The sequence below is a fragment of the Diabrotica virgifera genome, chromosome 8 (assembly GCF_917563875.1).
Source record: "Diabrotica virgifera virgifera chromosome 8, PGI_DIABVI_V3a".
Lineage (NCBI taxonomy): Eukaryota > Metazoa > Arthropoda > Insecta > Coleoptera > Chrysomelidae > Diabrotica > Diabrotica virgifera.
In genome coordinates, this window is record NC_065450.1 from 182,849,226 (window position 1) to 182,866,604 (window position 17,379).

General features: G+C 32.5%; 1 protein-coding gene across 1 annotated transcript in view; it reads left to right on the forward strand.

The window, feature by feature from the left end:
- The window catches only part of LOC126890321 (neurexin-1-like), a 758,564-nt gene that overhangs the window by 637,429 nt on the left and 103,756 nt on the right, over positions 1-17,379 (forward strand). Inside the window, exon 16 of the mRNA XM_050659185.1 lies at positions 1,875-2,216. Coding sequence (XP_050515142.1) covers positions 1,875-2,216 — 342 coding nt within the window. The remainder of the gene's footprint in view (positions 1-1,874; positions 2,217-17,379) is intronic.

Here is a 17,379-nt window from a genome sequence, read left to right on the forward strand (position 1 = left end):
AAACAGCAAATCTTGCTTCATCAATTTGAATGGGCCTCCTGTTTGTTCCTATCATCGTGTCACTTCTCGATACGAAGGCTGTACATACTTCTCGACACAAGTTGTATCAGGTTACTATATCCGCTGACTTGCCCGTTAGATGAACTGTCGTGTTAAATGTAATTATCTTCCACGAAGAGAAAGATACTACCCTCAAAAAAATCGATTAGGGAGAGCTTCGAATTAATACTGTTGTTGAGATCGATGTAATATAAAAATTCATTACCCTGACGAACCCATGTTATTTGGCAGCTTTTTTGAGGACACCGCAAAACTGGAATCGGTTCTCTACTTCGGTTTATTTGTGCTACATGGCACTTCCACAAAGATGGCAAGGTTGATCATCATCTGCTTCGTCAAGAAGTCCTTGTTGTCGAAGAAACGCCCCAGCACAATCCTTTAATAAAATTACGCTTCTGTAGAAGTCAGTGGCGGCTGGTCAGAGGAGGCAAGGGAGGCTTAGCCACCCCATAAATTTTTTACACGTGCTACACTGTTTTGTTTACTTTGATATTTGGCTTCGCGTTAGAGATATCGGAAAAAGTTATTTGAACAAGTTATTCCAAATAATATTCTAACCCCACATACCAAATTTCATCACAAAATTCGCACTTTTAGTTTTTTCATTATTTGTAGTCAGGATCCTAAAATCGCAGAGGAAGCTGTTGGCCGGAAAATCTCACTTGCTAATGCTCCGCGCAGCCCTGCAGCGTTTAAGCATGGCAGTTTAAGGAGACCCGGTCTTCTTAGAGCTGCATTATCGCTTAACGCATACGCTGCCCGGAGATTGGGCAAGGGCGGCTAATCGGCCAGCAGCCTCCTCTGCGATTTTAGGATCCTGACTACAAATAATGAAAAAACTAAAAGTGTGAATTTTGTGATGAAATTTGGTATGAGGGATTAGAATGATATTTGGAACAACTTGTTCAAATAACTTTTTCCGATATCTGTAATGCAAAGCAAAATATCGGTAATTTACCGTGTTTTTGCATTCGCAGTAGGCCGCTTTTAGAATTAAAAAAATTCAGTTGAGTATCTTCAAAAATGTGAATTTTCAACCTGAATGGACTGCAAAACTTCAAATCTGTATTTATTTTGATATGCATATCTACTTACAGAGATAGAATTCTTAACAAATAAACGACACAAACTTTGGTAATACACTTTTACAATTAGACTAACAATTTTTAAAATGATATGATATTATGAAATTGTGAATTATGATATTATAAAATGTAAATAAAAAACGGTCAAAAAAATGGGACCTTAAATTAGATTTTTTGGCGGATTTTTTTTGCTAGTGCAAATTTGTCTAGATATTTTACAGTTAGGTATACCCTTCCCTATTTTAAAAATCACGAGCCGCCACTGGTAGAAGTATTTCAGCAAAATTCTCATTCCAGGTATTTTGTTGTTGATAGTAAGACTTAACTAATTTTTGTAAATCTACCAGGCCATTTTTTTTGAAAATTGGAGTTGTTATTTGGGAAATCGTTCTGGGAAAAATTATGGTGTTTATGTATTTATATAATAGTAAAGAAATGTTTTATTACTTATAGCAATAAATATTTTGCCTACAATGGTTTGTTGCCTTTCATTATTGTATGCAAACACTTCTGAGAAAAGTTTATGGTATTGTTTAGCCCCACAAGTAGACCATATCTATCGGTGGACCGCAAGATAGAGCAGAAACTTAACGGTAGACCGCAGACTATAGTGGGACCGAAAAAATAGTCAGAAATTTTGTTTAGAAAAAGTTTCAGTTTAGGAAATAATATAAGGCAGTTAAAAATTTTACGTTACTTGAACGTTAATTTACAAACTTTATGTTTCAGGTGACGGCACTGTAACTTTACGTGACAACCACCGTACGCACCTAAACGACAACCGCTGGCACACCGTCGGCATTCGGCGTCCTTCCGTCAAACAGCACACCCTGATGGTAGACGACGACGTCGTCATAGCTGCAAATCTCGGCACTGGCAATCTAGAACTCGACGGCATTCTTTATTTGGGCGGCGTCTACAAGGATTTATACCCGCTGCTGCCTCAGGAGGTGATCAAGTCGACCCACGGTTTCGAGGGATGCATCGCTGGCTTGGATCTTAACGGGGAGTCGCCGCATATTGTGGAAGACGCTGTGGTGCACAGTTCGCAAGTGGTCGCCGGATGTGAGAGTAAGTATAACGCTTTTGAAAACTATTATTCTATTAGCAAAGGGGTTGCGAAATTGGAGCATATTGGATAATATACACACAACCAACCTTATATGGAATCATCTGATATTTCTTATTATTTCGTATGAATTTAAAAAAACGAACACTCGCAGTCAAAGAATATTTATTTTAAAGCAATTTAATAACAAATACATAACAATTAAATAAAACAATAAAGTACGTGTACTTAACAAACAAATTGAAACTAGTCGTTTTAAAGACAATAGCATAAAAAATATTTCAATGTAAAACGAATAGTGTTTAAATTGTTTTTATTTATTTTTGTTTTGTTTTTTTTTTTGGTAGTCAGTGTTATCACCTCTAGTCCTTATGTAAACTTTAGTTTGCGTGAGCACGCTCCTAATCAAATTATCAACATTTTGTTGTGGTAGGTTGCTTTATCCTTCAAGAGCAGCCTGTACTAGCCGTGCGGTGTTTTGTGGATTATCTCGACGAGCTCTAATTTTTCTTTTAAGGATATCTCACAAATACTTTATAGGGTTAAGCTCGGGTGAGCAAGCAGGCCACTCCAAACAAGGGATACCTTCTGCTTCAATGATGTCTCTAGCCACTCTAATGGTATGTAGAGGTCCATTATCATGCAAGAAAATTAAAGTTTCCCCTGTTGCACCTCTCCACAGCCTAACTACAGGTTATCAACATACCTGAGAGCAGTAAAGTTGATTGGATGAAAATTAAAGAAGTTTTTTACGGATCCAGAACATTACACTTCCCCTTATATTTGTGAACAGATCTGACAGTTTTCATTCTTGCTTGTCTTCCTCGACCTCTAAGTACAAGATTTCGTGGGTCGGCTGATTTTTCAACTATGACGCATCTGCTCCCTGGTGGCTAAAATCTGAACAACACGTCTGACAGTGATCTGCCGAAGTTGGTAACCAAGTTTGGATCCAGTGACCACATAAACTCATTTTCTATAAATTTGCAGTTATGTCAACGTTCCATCAGGACAGCGATATTTTCTTTAGACATTCCTTGAGGTAATACTGTCGAGATATTTTTTGTTATGCTTGTATTTTGTCTAACAATAATAAATATGTTGATTTTCACCCATTTTCTGTAGAAGATTTCATTGTTTTAACTTCTGACAGTCTTCTTTAAGACAGACTTCTATAAAGCCAAATATCATTAAAACTAAAAGAAACTTGACAGCGTTATCTCGAGAAACTTATAAGCTAACAAAATCTTTTTGAATTTTTTGTCTACCATGATCAAATGATAAATTCTGATGTCCACCGCAAAATTCATTTTTTTAAGGTTTCTTTAAAAATTTGCCACCTTTGGCTTATTTTTCAATATTTTTCTTGGATTTTTTTGAATATTCTTTGAATTATACTTAATATGCTTATTTAATTTAAAAATAAAATTATTCTCTCATACTTTCAAAAAAATTCACAAAAATGTGCTTAAAATGTTGATTTCAAAACATACCCGCCTCCCCCCTTAAGGATAGCTATGACACGATTTTGATAGGCAACCCATGCTGGTCGTGTTTGTCTATGTATGAAATTTAATAAAAAAAATGTTTCATCCGGCAAGCAGATGGGTACATTTTGACCTCCTATTCGGATCCCGTACTATCAAGGGTGCTTTTTAAGGGTTGAAATATTATGATAGTATATCCTAAAGCATAAAACAATCATTATGTAACCAATCAAAACCAAATTTTACCCATATTAAAGTTTAAAATGTTTTTATATCATTTTGGACAATAAGGGGTAGTTTACACCCCTAAAAATAATCAACGCCCTTGAGTATGATATAGAATATAAAGTACAGGGTGAGATGATCCTAATCCTAAATTTTTATGTATAGCTATAATAAAAATTTTATATATAGCTCCAACAAGGTTGGTTTTAAGGGTTGCAATATTATGGTAGTATATCTTAAAGCATAAAACAATCATTATGTAAATAATAAGAACCAAATATTGACAATATTAAGGTTTAAAAAATGTTATTTTATAATTTTTTACACTTAGGGGTAGTTTTCACTCTTAAAAAACCAAATGCGTACAACGGTTCAATATAGAAAATGAACTAGAGGGTGAAATGAGCCTAATCCCAAATTTTTGTACAAATTGATGCTGGACGAAAAAATTGCGAGGTTTTGCCATTTTTTCAGTTTCATTTCCTCGACTATAAAGTTTTAGAATCCATACAATGTAAAGGCGGGTATACATATGCGCTCTGCTCGGTGTGCGAGCCTCTCGCGCGCAGCATATCTGTTAGATTAGTACGTGTTTTCAAGTGGTACACAAACGGCTCGCACACGGCGCACCACGATCTAACTTCTGTCGGCTTTTCAACAAATGCTTTGATGGTTCGCAATACGTATTTGGACGGGTTTGCGAGTGGTTTGTTGGTTTTGGGGCGCCTGAGTTGAATATTTGTTAGTAATGGAGTGTTAGGAAGGAAATATCAAACTTATTGATGTTTACCGTGGAAAGTGAAAATGAGATGATGACATTGAATATATTTAAACATGTTAGCTTGCAACCCCCAACTTGTAACCAACTTGCAACCACCTTACAACCAATTTGCAACCAACTTGCAACCAATTTGCAACCAACTTGCAACCAATTTGCAACCAACTTGCAACCAATTTGCAACCAATTTGCAATCAATTTGCAACCAATTTGCAACCAACTTGCAACCAACTTGCAACCAACTTGCAACCAACTTGAAACTCAACTTACAACCAATCGGAATGAAACCCAACACTTCTCGATGAGAATAGGAGAAGCTACTCCCAACGTCGGCCGATATCGGATCTGATCTGATCGGAGAAAAACGGATCCAATGTAGGCACCCACATTTAATACTAATTATCTACAATTACTAAATGTTCGTAAGTTTCCTCTGGATCGCGGAAGGTTCGTCAAAATGAAAAATTTTAACGAACATTAACCGCGCCACGAACGCGCGGCGCTCACACGGCGCGGAGTTCGCGGCGCGGATATGTATTTCCGCCTTAACATATTCACATTCCAACTCTGGCAAAGTCTTTCTTGTGTGAAGCATCGAACGAATCTAGTATCACTGGACTAAATTAATGATTTGGAATTTCGTCGATGTGGTGTGGCGGCGGTTCTCTTTGCTCGCTGTTGTGTTCCGCTAAAGCGAACAGTGGTTTGCCGAGAGTCCTGTATACTCACCAACTAATATAATGAGCGTAAACAACCGCAATCCTGCTAGTATTATTAAAAATGAAAAACGTATGCAAGGAAAACTAATTTGTGAGCATTCTTTAATTTCTCATTTATTCGAGGCGTTTAAAACGAACTATTGTTTGCAGAAATAAAATCTAACAATTTCGAAATGAAACAGCTGGTTAGAATGTGCTTGTGCTTATAGGAGAATAATCACGCTAAAATTTTCAACATTTGTAACAAATAAGAGAGATTAATATGCTCGGTTTAACACAAAGAAAAATTATGCATGTGACTGACCACTATTTTGCATTCCCGTAAAAGACAATGGAGTATGGAACAAGCAAACCAAACAAAATTAAGGAAGCAGAAAGTCGAAAAGACAAAACAATAAAGACAATTACTGGAAGCAAATATTTGGGCACCAGGAAAGTGTATAGGATATACTTTACCGAGTTGTGACCGATATTGACATAAGCATTAAAATTATTGAATAATGAATAATAATTCCAATTAAAACAATATGGTATTTAAAATCCAATTTAATAATCTTTGGCAAAACTCAATGAACAGCTACAGTAAATTAACATCCCCAATAAAATAGATCCCTTCCACTATTTTTTTGTTTTGGTATAATTAGTGAACTACAATTAAATAGCCCAGTAAATGACCGTTTTGGAGTGTAATTTTCAGCGTAACGACGGATTTACTTGAAAATGTGGATTCTACTTACTTTCTAAGTAAGTTCTACTTACTTTCCACTTCAATATTGGACTTGTGGAGCTGCTTGATATTACTTGGGGGTGAAAAAACATACGTTTAAAATAAATCCGGAAATAGATGAATTAATTAATTCTAAGTAACTTTTGTTCTATAGAGTTTTTTCACTAACTCGTGAATGTGAAATTGTTTACTTTTCAACAAAAAAATACCAAAAGGCATTTGACCGTGTAGAGCTGAATGACGTAATGCACCTGTTATATAAATGAAACATACCGTCAAATATTATCAAGACTATCGAAAACATAAGTTGACCGGCATGTACGGCGAAGATATAAGTAGTAGGACGGTAATTTTCGAACCATCACCTTTTTATGTTGCTCATCTTTCTCCACACAAATTTTCATATCTTTAAAAGACTCATAACATATATTATTATAATAAAAATTATCAGTGTTACGAGTAAAAAATACCAAAAATACCAAAATTTCAATCAAAAATCAGGTTGAAAAAAATGGAATCTTGAAGTTCAAAATCGGTATACGTTAAAAAAATGCATGTTCTCAGCTTCCCATGGAGCAATTTTCTTCACTTTTTGTTCCCAAGTAACTCGAGTAGAGCCACCTTACTAGAGCATTATTAAATGTCAAAGTTGCTTTTGTTTTGTTATGATATATTGATTTATTTATTATAACAAAAATTTTAAATTTGTTAAACAAAGATTTTTTAAATAATTATACAGCTTTCAAATGAAAATATTTGTATTTTAAATGTTAAAAGGTACACATTTGGTAAGTTGATCTAAAAAAAGTCTACAACTGAAAAAAAATGTAGTTTTATTTTCTTATAAATAAATTTCTTTATTAGAACAAAAGAAAAGCAATCTTGACATTTAATAATACGTTAGTTAGATGGCTCTGCTCGAATTACTTGGGAACAAAAAAAAATGAAGAAAATTGCTGCATGGGAAGCCGAGAAAATGCATTTTTTAACGTATAGCCAAGGAACTGAAGCTTTTCAGCTCGCAATTTTTACAGAATGGATCGATTTGCTTGAAAATTTGATAATAAGTAGTGGATAGTCCAAGGATAAAAATCTATAGGATGCCGAAAGACGCTTTTACCATGGGGGTGGCTGCCACCCCACCTTGTGGGTGAAAATTTTTTAGTATATTTTGACCGCAAATGTTGATGAAAAACTTCATTTTAAGCAAAAAATGTTCTATACATTTTTTTGATAAAATTAATATTTTTCGATTTATTCGCTATCGAAAGTGTTAGTTTTATATCGAAAAAATCAATGTTTTTCGATATTATACTCATTTACGATTCACTCAATTTTTGCCGTAGGAAAAATTTTTGCAAACCAAGTTCTTGGGATTTTAATAACCTAAAATCTCATATTTAAACATTTTTCGTATCTCTGTTGTTAATCTTTCTATTCTAAAGAAAATGGCATTTTTTATCAAACTACAAAAATTCGTTATTCGCTTTTAACTCAAGTTTTTTTAAAACTAATCATTCTAAGCCAGTCAAACTTCTGGGATATATTACTAGTACATAAATGAAGAAGTATAAGAGGTATGAATACGGCCAATGACTAAAAACACCGCTAACATACATTATTAAGCTTCCAATTAGATTTCTCCTTTTTGTTTCAAAAATATATATTGATTTTTTAACCGTAACTTTTTTATTTTTTATCCTAGAAAGTTTGGTAAAAAAGAATTTTGTAGATCTCTACAAGATCTATAAGGTTATTAATATTAAATCCTTTTAAAATCCTAAGTCGCAAAAAGAGGTGACTGTAAAAGGGTTGGTAAAGGTGGCTTTGTCATGTTATTACAAGTTTTAATTGTCAATAGCTCACTCAGTTCTTGCCATAGAAAAAATTTTTGCTAACCCCGTTCTTGAGAATTAAATAGGATACAATTTTATATTTACATATTTTTTCGTATCTCTGATGCTAATGTTTCTATTCTGAAGAAAACGGCATTTTTTACCAAACTACAAAAATTCCTTATTCGCTTTTAACTCCATTTTTTTAAACTAATCATTCTAAGCCGCTTAAACCTCTAGAACCTATTAATAATACATAAATATAGAAGACTAAATAAGTTCAATGACTAATTTTAATTAGAGTGGTAAGTAGGGAGAAGTGTCCGATCACTTTTTTGCTGAAAAAAAATAGGAACTGACATTCTTTTCATAATAAGTCACTTAATTTTTGAGCTAGATACTTTTTTTTTACTTTTGTAGATAGATATTTTTAAATGCTTTAAATTAGTTTCAACAAGTTTTCCTCGAAAAATGCACGGTTTGCCCGTCTTTTGAGTCTGAAACTACAATATTTAACATTTGACGAAGAAGAGCTAACATATAATAAAGTATAGCTCGATTACTATTGGTCTTAAAGAAAAAAAAACTGTTTTGTTTATTTTTTCAAAAGATATATTTTTGTTAAGCAAAGTTCTTTTGATAAAACGAAAACTTTTTGAGTTATTAGCAGAAAAGTGATTAAAAGCATTGATTTTTTCGATATAAAACTAACACTTTCGATAGCGAATAAACCGAAAACTATTAATTTTATCAAAAAAATGTATAGAACCTTTTTGCTTAGAATGAATGTTTTTACCAACTTTTGAGGTCAAAATAAAATAAAAAATTTCCACCCACGAGATGGGGTGACAACCACCCCCATGGTAAAAGCGCCTTTCGGCCTGATATAGATTTTGATCCTTGGATTATCTACTACTTATTCTCAAATTTTCATTCAAATCGATCTATTCTGTAAAAATTGCGAGATTTTGTCCTATTTTAAGCTTCATTACTTGGACTAGTATACCGATTTTGAACTTTGAGATTCCATTTTCTCCAACCTGATTTTTGATTGAAAATTTGGTATTTTTGCTATTTTCCACTCGTAATACCGATAGTTTTTATTATAATAATGTATGTTAAGAGTCTTTTAAAGATATGAAAATTTGTGTGGAGAAAGATGACCGAAATAGAAAGGTGATGGTCTATATCTTCGCCGTATATGCCGACCAATTGTATCTCAGGAACCACTCATCGGAATTAAACGTTTTTTCTTTTAAAAGAAGCGCCTGCCGAGTTCTTTCCAATACCGTTTTCATGATTTAATTTAATTTAATATTTCCCGAGATATTCTATTTGTTTATAAGCCAAACAATTGTTTATAATTTTAAAATATTCCTGAGGCCGCTTAAATAGACCAATTTCAATTATGTAACGTACATTTGATAGGTATAGTGCCTTTTTATACAAAGATCATAGTTATTCTTACGCATCATAATTATTATGGCTATTATAGTGACCGTAAATTTTTAATTAAAAATTTAATTGTTGCTAAGCTTTTCATTCAATTTCTATCGGCTTCTGGAAATATAATCTATACCAAAGGAACTTTTATATCACCAAGTTATTTGATTATTGATAAATAATTACTTACCTAAAATTTTAGTTGACAGTTAAAGATTTTGTTGGAAAACCCCGCATTTTCCGAGGAAACTTTTCGTCGTTGTAAATCAGAAAGAACATATTATTTCTATGCAGAATTTAATTACGGTGAATTTTTATTTGAGTATTTTTGGTGTAAAGTTTAAATCTTTGGAGTTATAGAGCAAAAATTGAAAAATACATGATTTTTGGGCGCAATTTTGTTTATAAAAAAAGTAGCATACCAGTAGATTCGATTTCAGCAATAAAATTGCTGGTAAATAACTTTTCCCAAAAATGGCCTATTCTCCGATAATCTGCCCAGACTATACCGAGTATCACACAGAAACCACTGGGACAATCTGTAAAAAAATTTGTTTTGTGAAAAGATCCTGTCACAGTGATATTCCAAATGGTTTATATCAGATTACAATCAAATATAAAGTCAAAGAGACATTATTGAACAATTTTAATACGAAATGACTGGACTATCGTTGAAATTCAAAATCATTACTTTAATATAAGCAATTAACCGAATCCAATTCGTACGTGATATAACTTCATGTTCGTTTATTTGGGAATGTTAAACGTTCCATAGATTTACGGAGGAGTTTCCCAGCTCTCTAAACTTTAACTCTTGAAACGTGGCAAGGACCGAATCTAGTTTTGTCGAAATTAAAGTTACTCCATTTTAATATCATACTTTACAGCAGTTTTAACTTTAAGGGGATCGGAACAAAGTTTCGGCTCCAACGCTATTTAAATGAAATTAATTTTTTTCGAATCCTGAGAAAACTAATAAGTATTTTTGAAAAATTTAAACGCAGAATGAAAGATTACGTTCTTACCGAGGGCCGAAAGTCCCTGAAAACTTCTATAATGTTTATTTTAATATGTTACAGGGTGAAAAACTAAGAGAAAATATAGTGTGACTTTTAATTTCAATATCTCATTCAAAAGAAACTTTTTATTTGTTTAAAGGGACTTTTTACCCTCGAATTTACTCTTTCATTCTGCGTTTAATTTTCTTAAAAATATTTATTAGTTTTCTCAGGATTCGAAACAAATGGACATTATGTCAGTGGTGGTATTTTAAAAATCGAATATTCGCTATATTTGTCATACAACGCACTGAGTCGAATAGAATAATATGGTGACAAAATAGTGACAATTTTAAATATTTGACATGGCATCGGGAATATTTTGAGTTGATTAAATAATATTGATAGTGTATTTGATAAATAATTGGTTTAAGTTATTTATTGTTTATTATTTATGGAAGATCCAAGCAGAGAATACACCGGGATATATTCTGCGATCCAAGTATTTTTTTGTTAGAGATGTTCAAAATTGCAAGACTTCCATAGTAACAATATATTATTAAAAAAACACTTTATCACTTTTCCTCTTTTCTCGATTGAGTATTAGTTTTTGTTGTACAGTATATAAATTATTACAATCACTGAATACATAGTTAGTGAAAAATGATCATATTAATTAACTGAATTAATAATTTAAGCAATATTATACAAGTAACAGTTATCCAAGAGCATTCAAAAGTCATCTCTTTAAAGTTAATGATGACATTGTCAAGTAATGTTTGCATATCCATACCAGGGAGAATTTTACTACACGTAATTCGCCGTATAAAGATAGAAAAAGTAGGGATAGCCGTAAAATATTTGCGCCTACACTCTTCAACAAGTCTAGACATTCATGGTAGACATTGTTGGCCCAAGATGGTTGGTTAAGGTTCTCGTTTAGAGTTTCACCATGTTCCCAGAGGTTATCTATTAACATCGGCGTTTAGCCTTTTCAATATTACAACATCATAATGTAGATTGAATTATAATTAAAACCATTGTTTGATTCTGGGGCTATTTAGCAAGTATTTGAATTCACTGATGATGGACTGATAGGTTCGAAAACGTTCTGAATGGACATATTTTATTCACTTCATTGGTATTTTTTAAGATTTTATTAAATATACCTATTATATAGAAGTGCAATATTCTACTATTGCCGCCGGTATTAATCATTTCCAGTCAGATGAACTCATTTTGATGATCCCTAGTTTCTGATGTCATACTCTTTTGAAAGAGTACGACATCAGAAACTCATATAACTTTAAAAAAAGAACAGTTGAGATATACGGGTTATTATCAATCTGTACTGAAATCATAAAGCAAAGGTTAGAATCGAAATTGTTGAAACAGAAACTATAGGAATCAAAAGAGGTATTAGACAGGGTTGCGTGTTATCTCTATTGTTATTAAAGCTGTACAACGAAGCTATTTTTCAGAAAGCAATATCAGAGGAAGAACAGGGTATATCAACAAACGGAAAAATATTAAACAGCATAAGATTTGTAGACGACATCGCTATTTTTGCTGACAGTCTAGAAGCACTGCAACGAACGATTAGTAAATAGATTACATGAAGTCAGTATAAAATATTAGGTCTGGATCCCGCGTATGAAAAAAAAAGTTTATTAATAGCAAGCTGAAAATTTGTTAATAGCTTAAGGGTGTCTAGTCGGATAACCTTTGATGTATGGGAACACTGGAACAGGGGAAGTTTTAATTGTGGAACAATTTAAAAATTTGGAACATCAGACCACGAAAACGTCCCATGTATTTTGTCGGACAGAACTTCCAATTGATTTGTTACCCTTTCATTAAACTCTTATGCAACAATCAGACTGCTATTTGTCACGTGTCATAATTCCTGTCATTTGACATGTTCGAACGTGTTCCACTCATTAAAATGCCCAGTTGGTGAAAAATAGCAGTCTGATTTTTGCAGGACAGTTTAATGAAAGGGTAACAAATTAATCGAAAGTTCTGTCCGACAAAATACATGGGACGTTTTCGTAGTCTGACGTTCCAAATTTTTAACCTGTTCCACAATTAAAACTTCCCTTGTTCCAGTGTTCTCATACATCAAAGTTTGTCCGACTAGACACCCTTAAGCTATTAAGAATGTTCAGCTTGCTATTAATTAACTTTTTTTTCATACGCGGGATCCAGACCTACATGTATGGACTACAAATGAACGTTAAAAAAATCAAGTTCATGATTATTTCTATGCACAGTAGGAAGGCTAGATGTCGAGTGGAAACAAGTAGAGAGTGTGAATAACTACAAATATCTGGGAACCTGAATAAATGAAAACAATGGACACGGTAGAGAAATCAGAACACGCGTTAAAATTGCAAGACAAGCATTTATAAAAATGAAAAAAATGTTTGTTAATCGAGACCTTCCTCTGGAGCTTAGGATAAGAGACTTAAGATGCTACGTGTTCTCGACTTTGTTATATGGAATGGAAAGCTGGACACTAAAAGTAGATAATATAAAGAAGTCGGGAGCATTAGAGATGTGGTGCTATAGAAGGATTTTGAAAATAACATGGATTTTCATGCAAATAGCATATAAAAGTAAATTTAATATTGCATCGCTACCACCAGGTTCAGCAGTGGTACCTGAATGAAAAATGTGCAGAATAATGGAGATGGAAAAGGAACAAAATGGACTAATTCCTGTTACAATGCTCCAACCCCAAGCTAAAGGGTCGTTATTGAAACTTGTTTCTTGTAAATGTAAAAAAAGGATGTCAGAAAGCCTGTGGATGCAGAAAAGCTGGATTAAAATGCTCCGTTATGAGTCTGATAGTCACATTGCAGATGATGCGGACGAAATTTCGGTCTGCGATCTCTCGATCATAGACATATATTAACATAAACAGAGTGTCATATTGAGCGAAGTGACGACACCAGCTTTTTTTTTGGCTCAGTGCTGTTTCACTCTTACGCATAGTAAAGCTGTCCGAGTAGTCCTCCATTTCCATGCGTATAGCCTCACTTAGTTTCATGTTTGTTTCTCGATACAATGTGCTATAAAGAGATACTGCAAAACTGTCCAATAGATCTTGTCATCAGGAGGCGAGGAGGATAGGCTCAGTATATGTTAATATATACGTCTATGGTCTCGATCGATGGTCAGGACGAAGTCGTGACATAGTCCAGGAGCAGAAGCTTTTCACCTCGCAATTCTTACAGAATGGATCCATTTGCTTGAAAATTTGAGAATAAGTAGTGGATAGTCCAAGGATCAAAATCTATATGATGCCGAAAGGCTTTTTTACCATAGAGGTGGTTGCCACCGCATCTCGGGGGTGGAAATTTGTCATTATATATTGACTGCAAAAGTTGGTAAAAACATTAATTCTAAGCAAAAAACGTTCTTTTTTGATAAAATAAATAGTTTTCGATTTATTCGCTATCGAAAGTATTAGTTTAATATCGAAAAAATCAAAGTTTTTCGATACATATTACTTTACGATTCACTCAATTGTAGACGTAGAAAAAAAATTTTCAAACCAAGTTTTTGGGAATTAAATAACCCAGAATTTCATATTTAAACATTTTTTTTCTACGAGCGTGCAAAAATGTCTACTTTCGCGCACGAGTTTTAGTTTAGAAAGTTTCACTTTTCCGCACGCGTGTTACTTTTCCGCACGCGTGTTACTTTTCCGCACGCGGTTTTTACTTTTCCGCACGCGTGTTAATTTAGATATGTTAATATGGTCTTAAAGTAATTATAATACATGCAATAAACTAATATTTAGATGTTATTTACTTATTTATTTCAAATATATCTTATTGTGTTCCTGTTTTAATGAAATTAACGCGACAATTCGATGAAATAAAATTATTTTGACATAATATTCGAAAGTCAAATCGGTAGACAATAACAGTCGTTTTGAATCATCGTCATGGAAACCAAGATCGTCCTCATGCTAACTAATTATATTGAAAATTTGGTTTTGACAACCTTGTCAAAGAATTAATTTGTGTATGTATTTTCATATTAATTAAATTAATTTTGGTAAAAGACTCTTAGAAAAAATATTGTTCCTAACTCTTGCAGAAAGTCTCTTTTCCGCACTCGACTGCTTGCCGAACTCCCGCTTCGCGTCGTTCGGCAAACTGCAGTCGCGTGCAGAAAAGAATGACTTTCTGCATTTGTTAGGAAAATAACTATTTCGTATCTTTGATGCTAATTTTTCTATTCTAAAGAAAATGGTATTTTTTACCAAACTACAAAAATTCGTTATTCGCTTTTAACGCTAGTTTTTTAAAAACTAATTATTCTAAGCCAGTCAAACTTCTAGAATCTATTAATAATACATAAATAAAGATAAATGAATAAGGCCAACGACTAAAAACATCGCTAACTTATATTATTATGCTTCCAATTGGATTTCTCCTTTTTTTAATACATTGATTTTTTAACCGTAACTTTGTTATTTTTTATCATAAAAAGTTTGGCAAAAACTAATTTTGTAGGTTTTTACAAGATCTTTAAGCCTATTAATATTAAATGTTTTTAAAATCCTCATTCGCAAAAAGAGGTGACTTTGAAAGGGTTGGTAAAGGTGGTTTTTGCATGTTTTAATTGTCAATAGCTCACGCAATTTTTGCCGTAGAAAAATGTTTGCAAACCAGTTTGTTGGAAATTAAATAAGCTAAAATTTCATATTGAGACATTTTTTCATATCTCTGATGCTAATCTTTCTATTCTGAAGAATAGGCCATTTTTTCCAAACTTAAAATTGTTATTCGTTTTTAATTCCATTTTTTTTAACTAATCATTTTAAGCCCCTCAATCTTCTAGAACCTATTAAAAATACATAAATAAAGAAGAACAAATAAGGTCAATGACTAATTTTAATTAGGGTGGTGATTAGGAGGTTGCTTCCGATCACTTTTTTGCTGAAAAAAATAGGGACTGATATTCTTTTCATTATAAGTCACTTAATTTTTGAGCTAGAGACTTTTTTTATTTCTAGGAATAGATATTTTTAATATTTCAAATTAGTTTAAACAAGTTATTCTCGAAAAATACATAGTTTTCCCGTCTTTTGACTTTGAAACTACAATATTTAGCATTTGACGAAGAAGCGCACATATAATAAGGTATAACTCGATTACAATTGGTCTTAAAGAAAATAAGAAAAAACGGTTTTGTTTATTTTTTCAAAAGGTACATTTTTGTTAAGTAAAGTTGTTTTGATAAAATGAAAACTTTTGGAGTTATTAGCAGAAAACTTATTAAAAACATTGATTTTTTCGATATTAAACTAACACTTTCGATAGCGAATCAATCGAAAACTATTAATTTTATCAAAAAAATGTATAGAACGTTTTTTGCTTAGAATGAATGTGTTTACCAACTTTTGCGGTCAAACTATAATAAAAAAAGAATGTGTGTGTACTTTGTACGCACGTAAGAAGTTATACTTCTATTATATGATTTAAACGAAATTAATATACTTTTTATTTATATTTTATTTAAATATTAAACCAATTTATACTTACTACTTCTCAAACATTTTTATTAAAACAGTGCCAAAATTAGAATAATAAAAGAATAAAACACACACAAACACATTAAAAATGCCACAAATCTGAACATTAATTGTAGGAAATTTTTTTAACTAAATACGTATTTTCTGAAAATAAAATTATATAATAAATATACTTACAATCATAAAATGTATAAAAAAAAATAAAAAATAAAAGTTTCTATTGGGATTCGAACCAGCTTATCAGCGCGGTTGGTATTGGGGCTCATTCGCCTTAAACGCTTCGCCACGGAGACAATGTGACATTATGAACGAAGATCGACTAACTAAACGGATTAAAAGTTTGACATTTTTGAATTAAATTAAATTATTTTGATTTTGAATTGAAATTATTTAGAATTGAAAAAATACAACAAAACATAGAGTAAGAAAACCATACGTTAGGTGAATATTGATAGAAATTTTGATGGTAATCAAATTATGTAAATAAAAGTATTACATACTATGTATTTTGGTAGGTTCAAATAGGTAGGTACCTATGATACATTTACAATTATTACGTACCTGTTGCTTTTAAAAACTATTTAAAAGTCACTACAATTATAAACTTTTTTGTTTCTGTCCTCACAACAATAAAACTAATATATTATACATTTGTTTACCTTCATATTGAACAATTATTTATTATGACAGATCATTTTAACACCCAATCAGAGCCCGTATAACGACTAATACCATACTATCGGTGTGCGCATGCGCGCATATTAATATAAATTCACCCTCAATCTCAATTGCGCCTAAAGAAGTATAACTTCAAAAATTTCCACCTTCGAGATAGGGTGGCAACCACCCCCATGGTAAAAGCGCCTTTCGATATGATATAGATTGGGATCCTTGGACTATCTACTACTTATTCTCAAATTTTGAAGCAAATCGATTCATTCTGTAAAAATTGCGAGGTTTTATCCTATTTTAAGCTTCATTACTTGGACTAACAGAAAAAAGAAGGAGATTGCGCTAAATTATTAAATTAATAAATGCATGTTATGTGAAGTAGGCCCATAGTGAAAACCACAATAAAAAACGCGCCGCTTACTCTACCTCCAGGTGGTGAGAAAATGAGTTTTTTGTTCAAAACGTCTATTGAAATAAATATACTTTGCAGCGCTCGTAGGCCAAAAACGATTGATTTTATAAAAAAAAATTGATTAGATTGATTTTATAAAATGGTATGAAATATTTTCTAGTTTAATTTTGTACATGTTTTTTTCGTAAAATGCGTTGGAAAGGAGATATTCCCAGAAAACTGTTATTAGGCGCAATTTTTTCAAAATGGCGGCCCGAACGGCGGATATACGAGGTAGCAAATTTGAAATTCGAAAAGGGCATACCCAAATCCATAAAA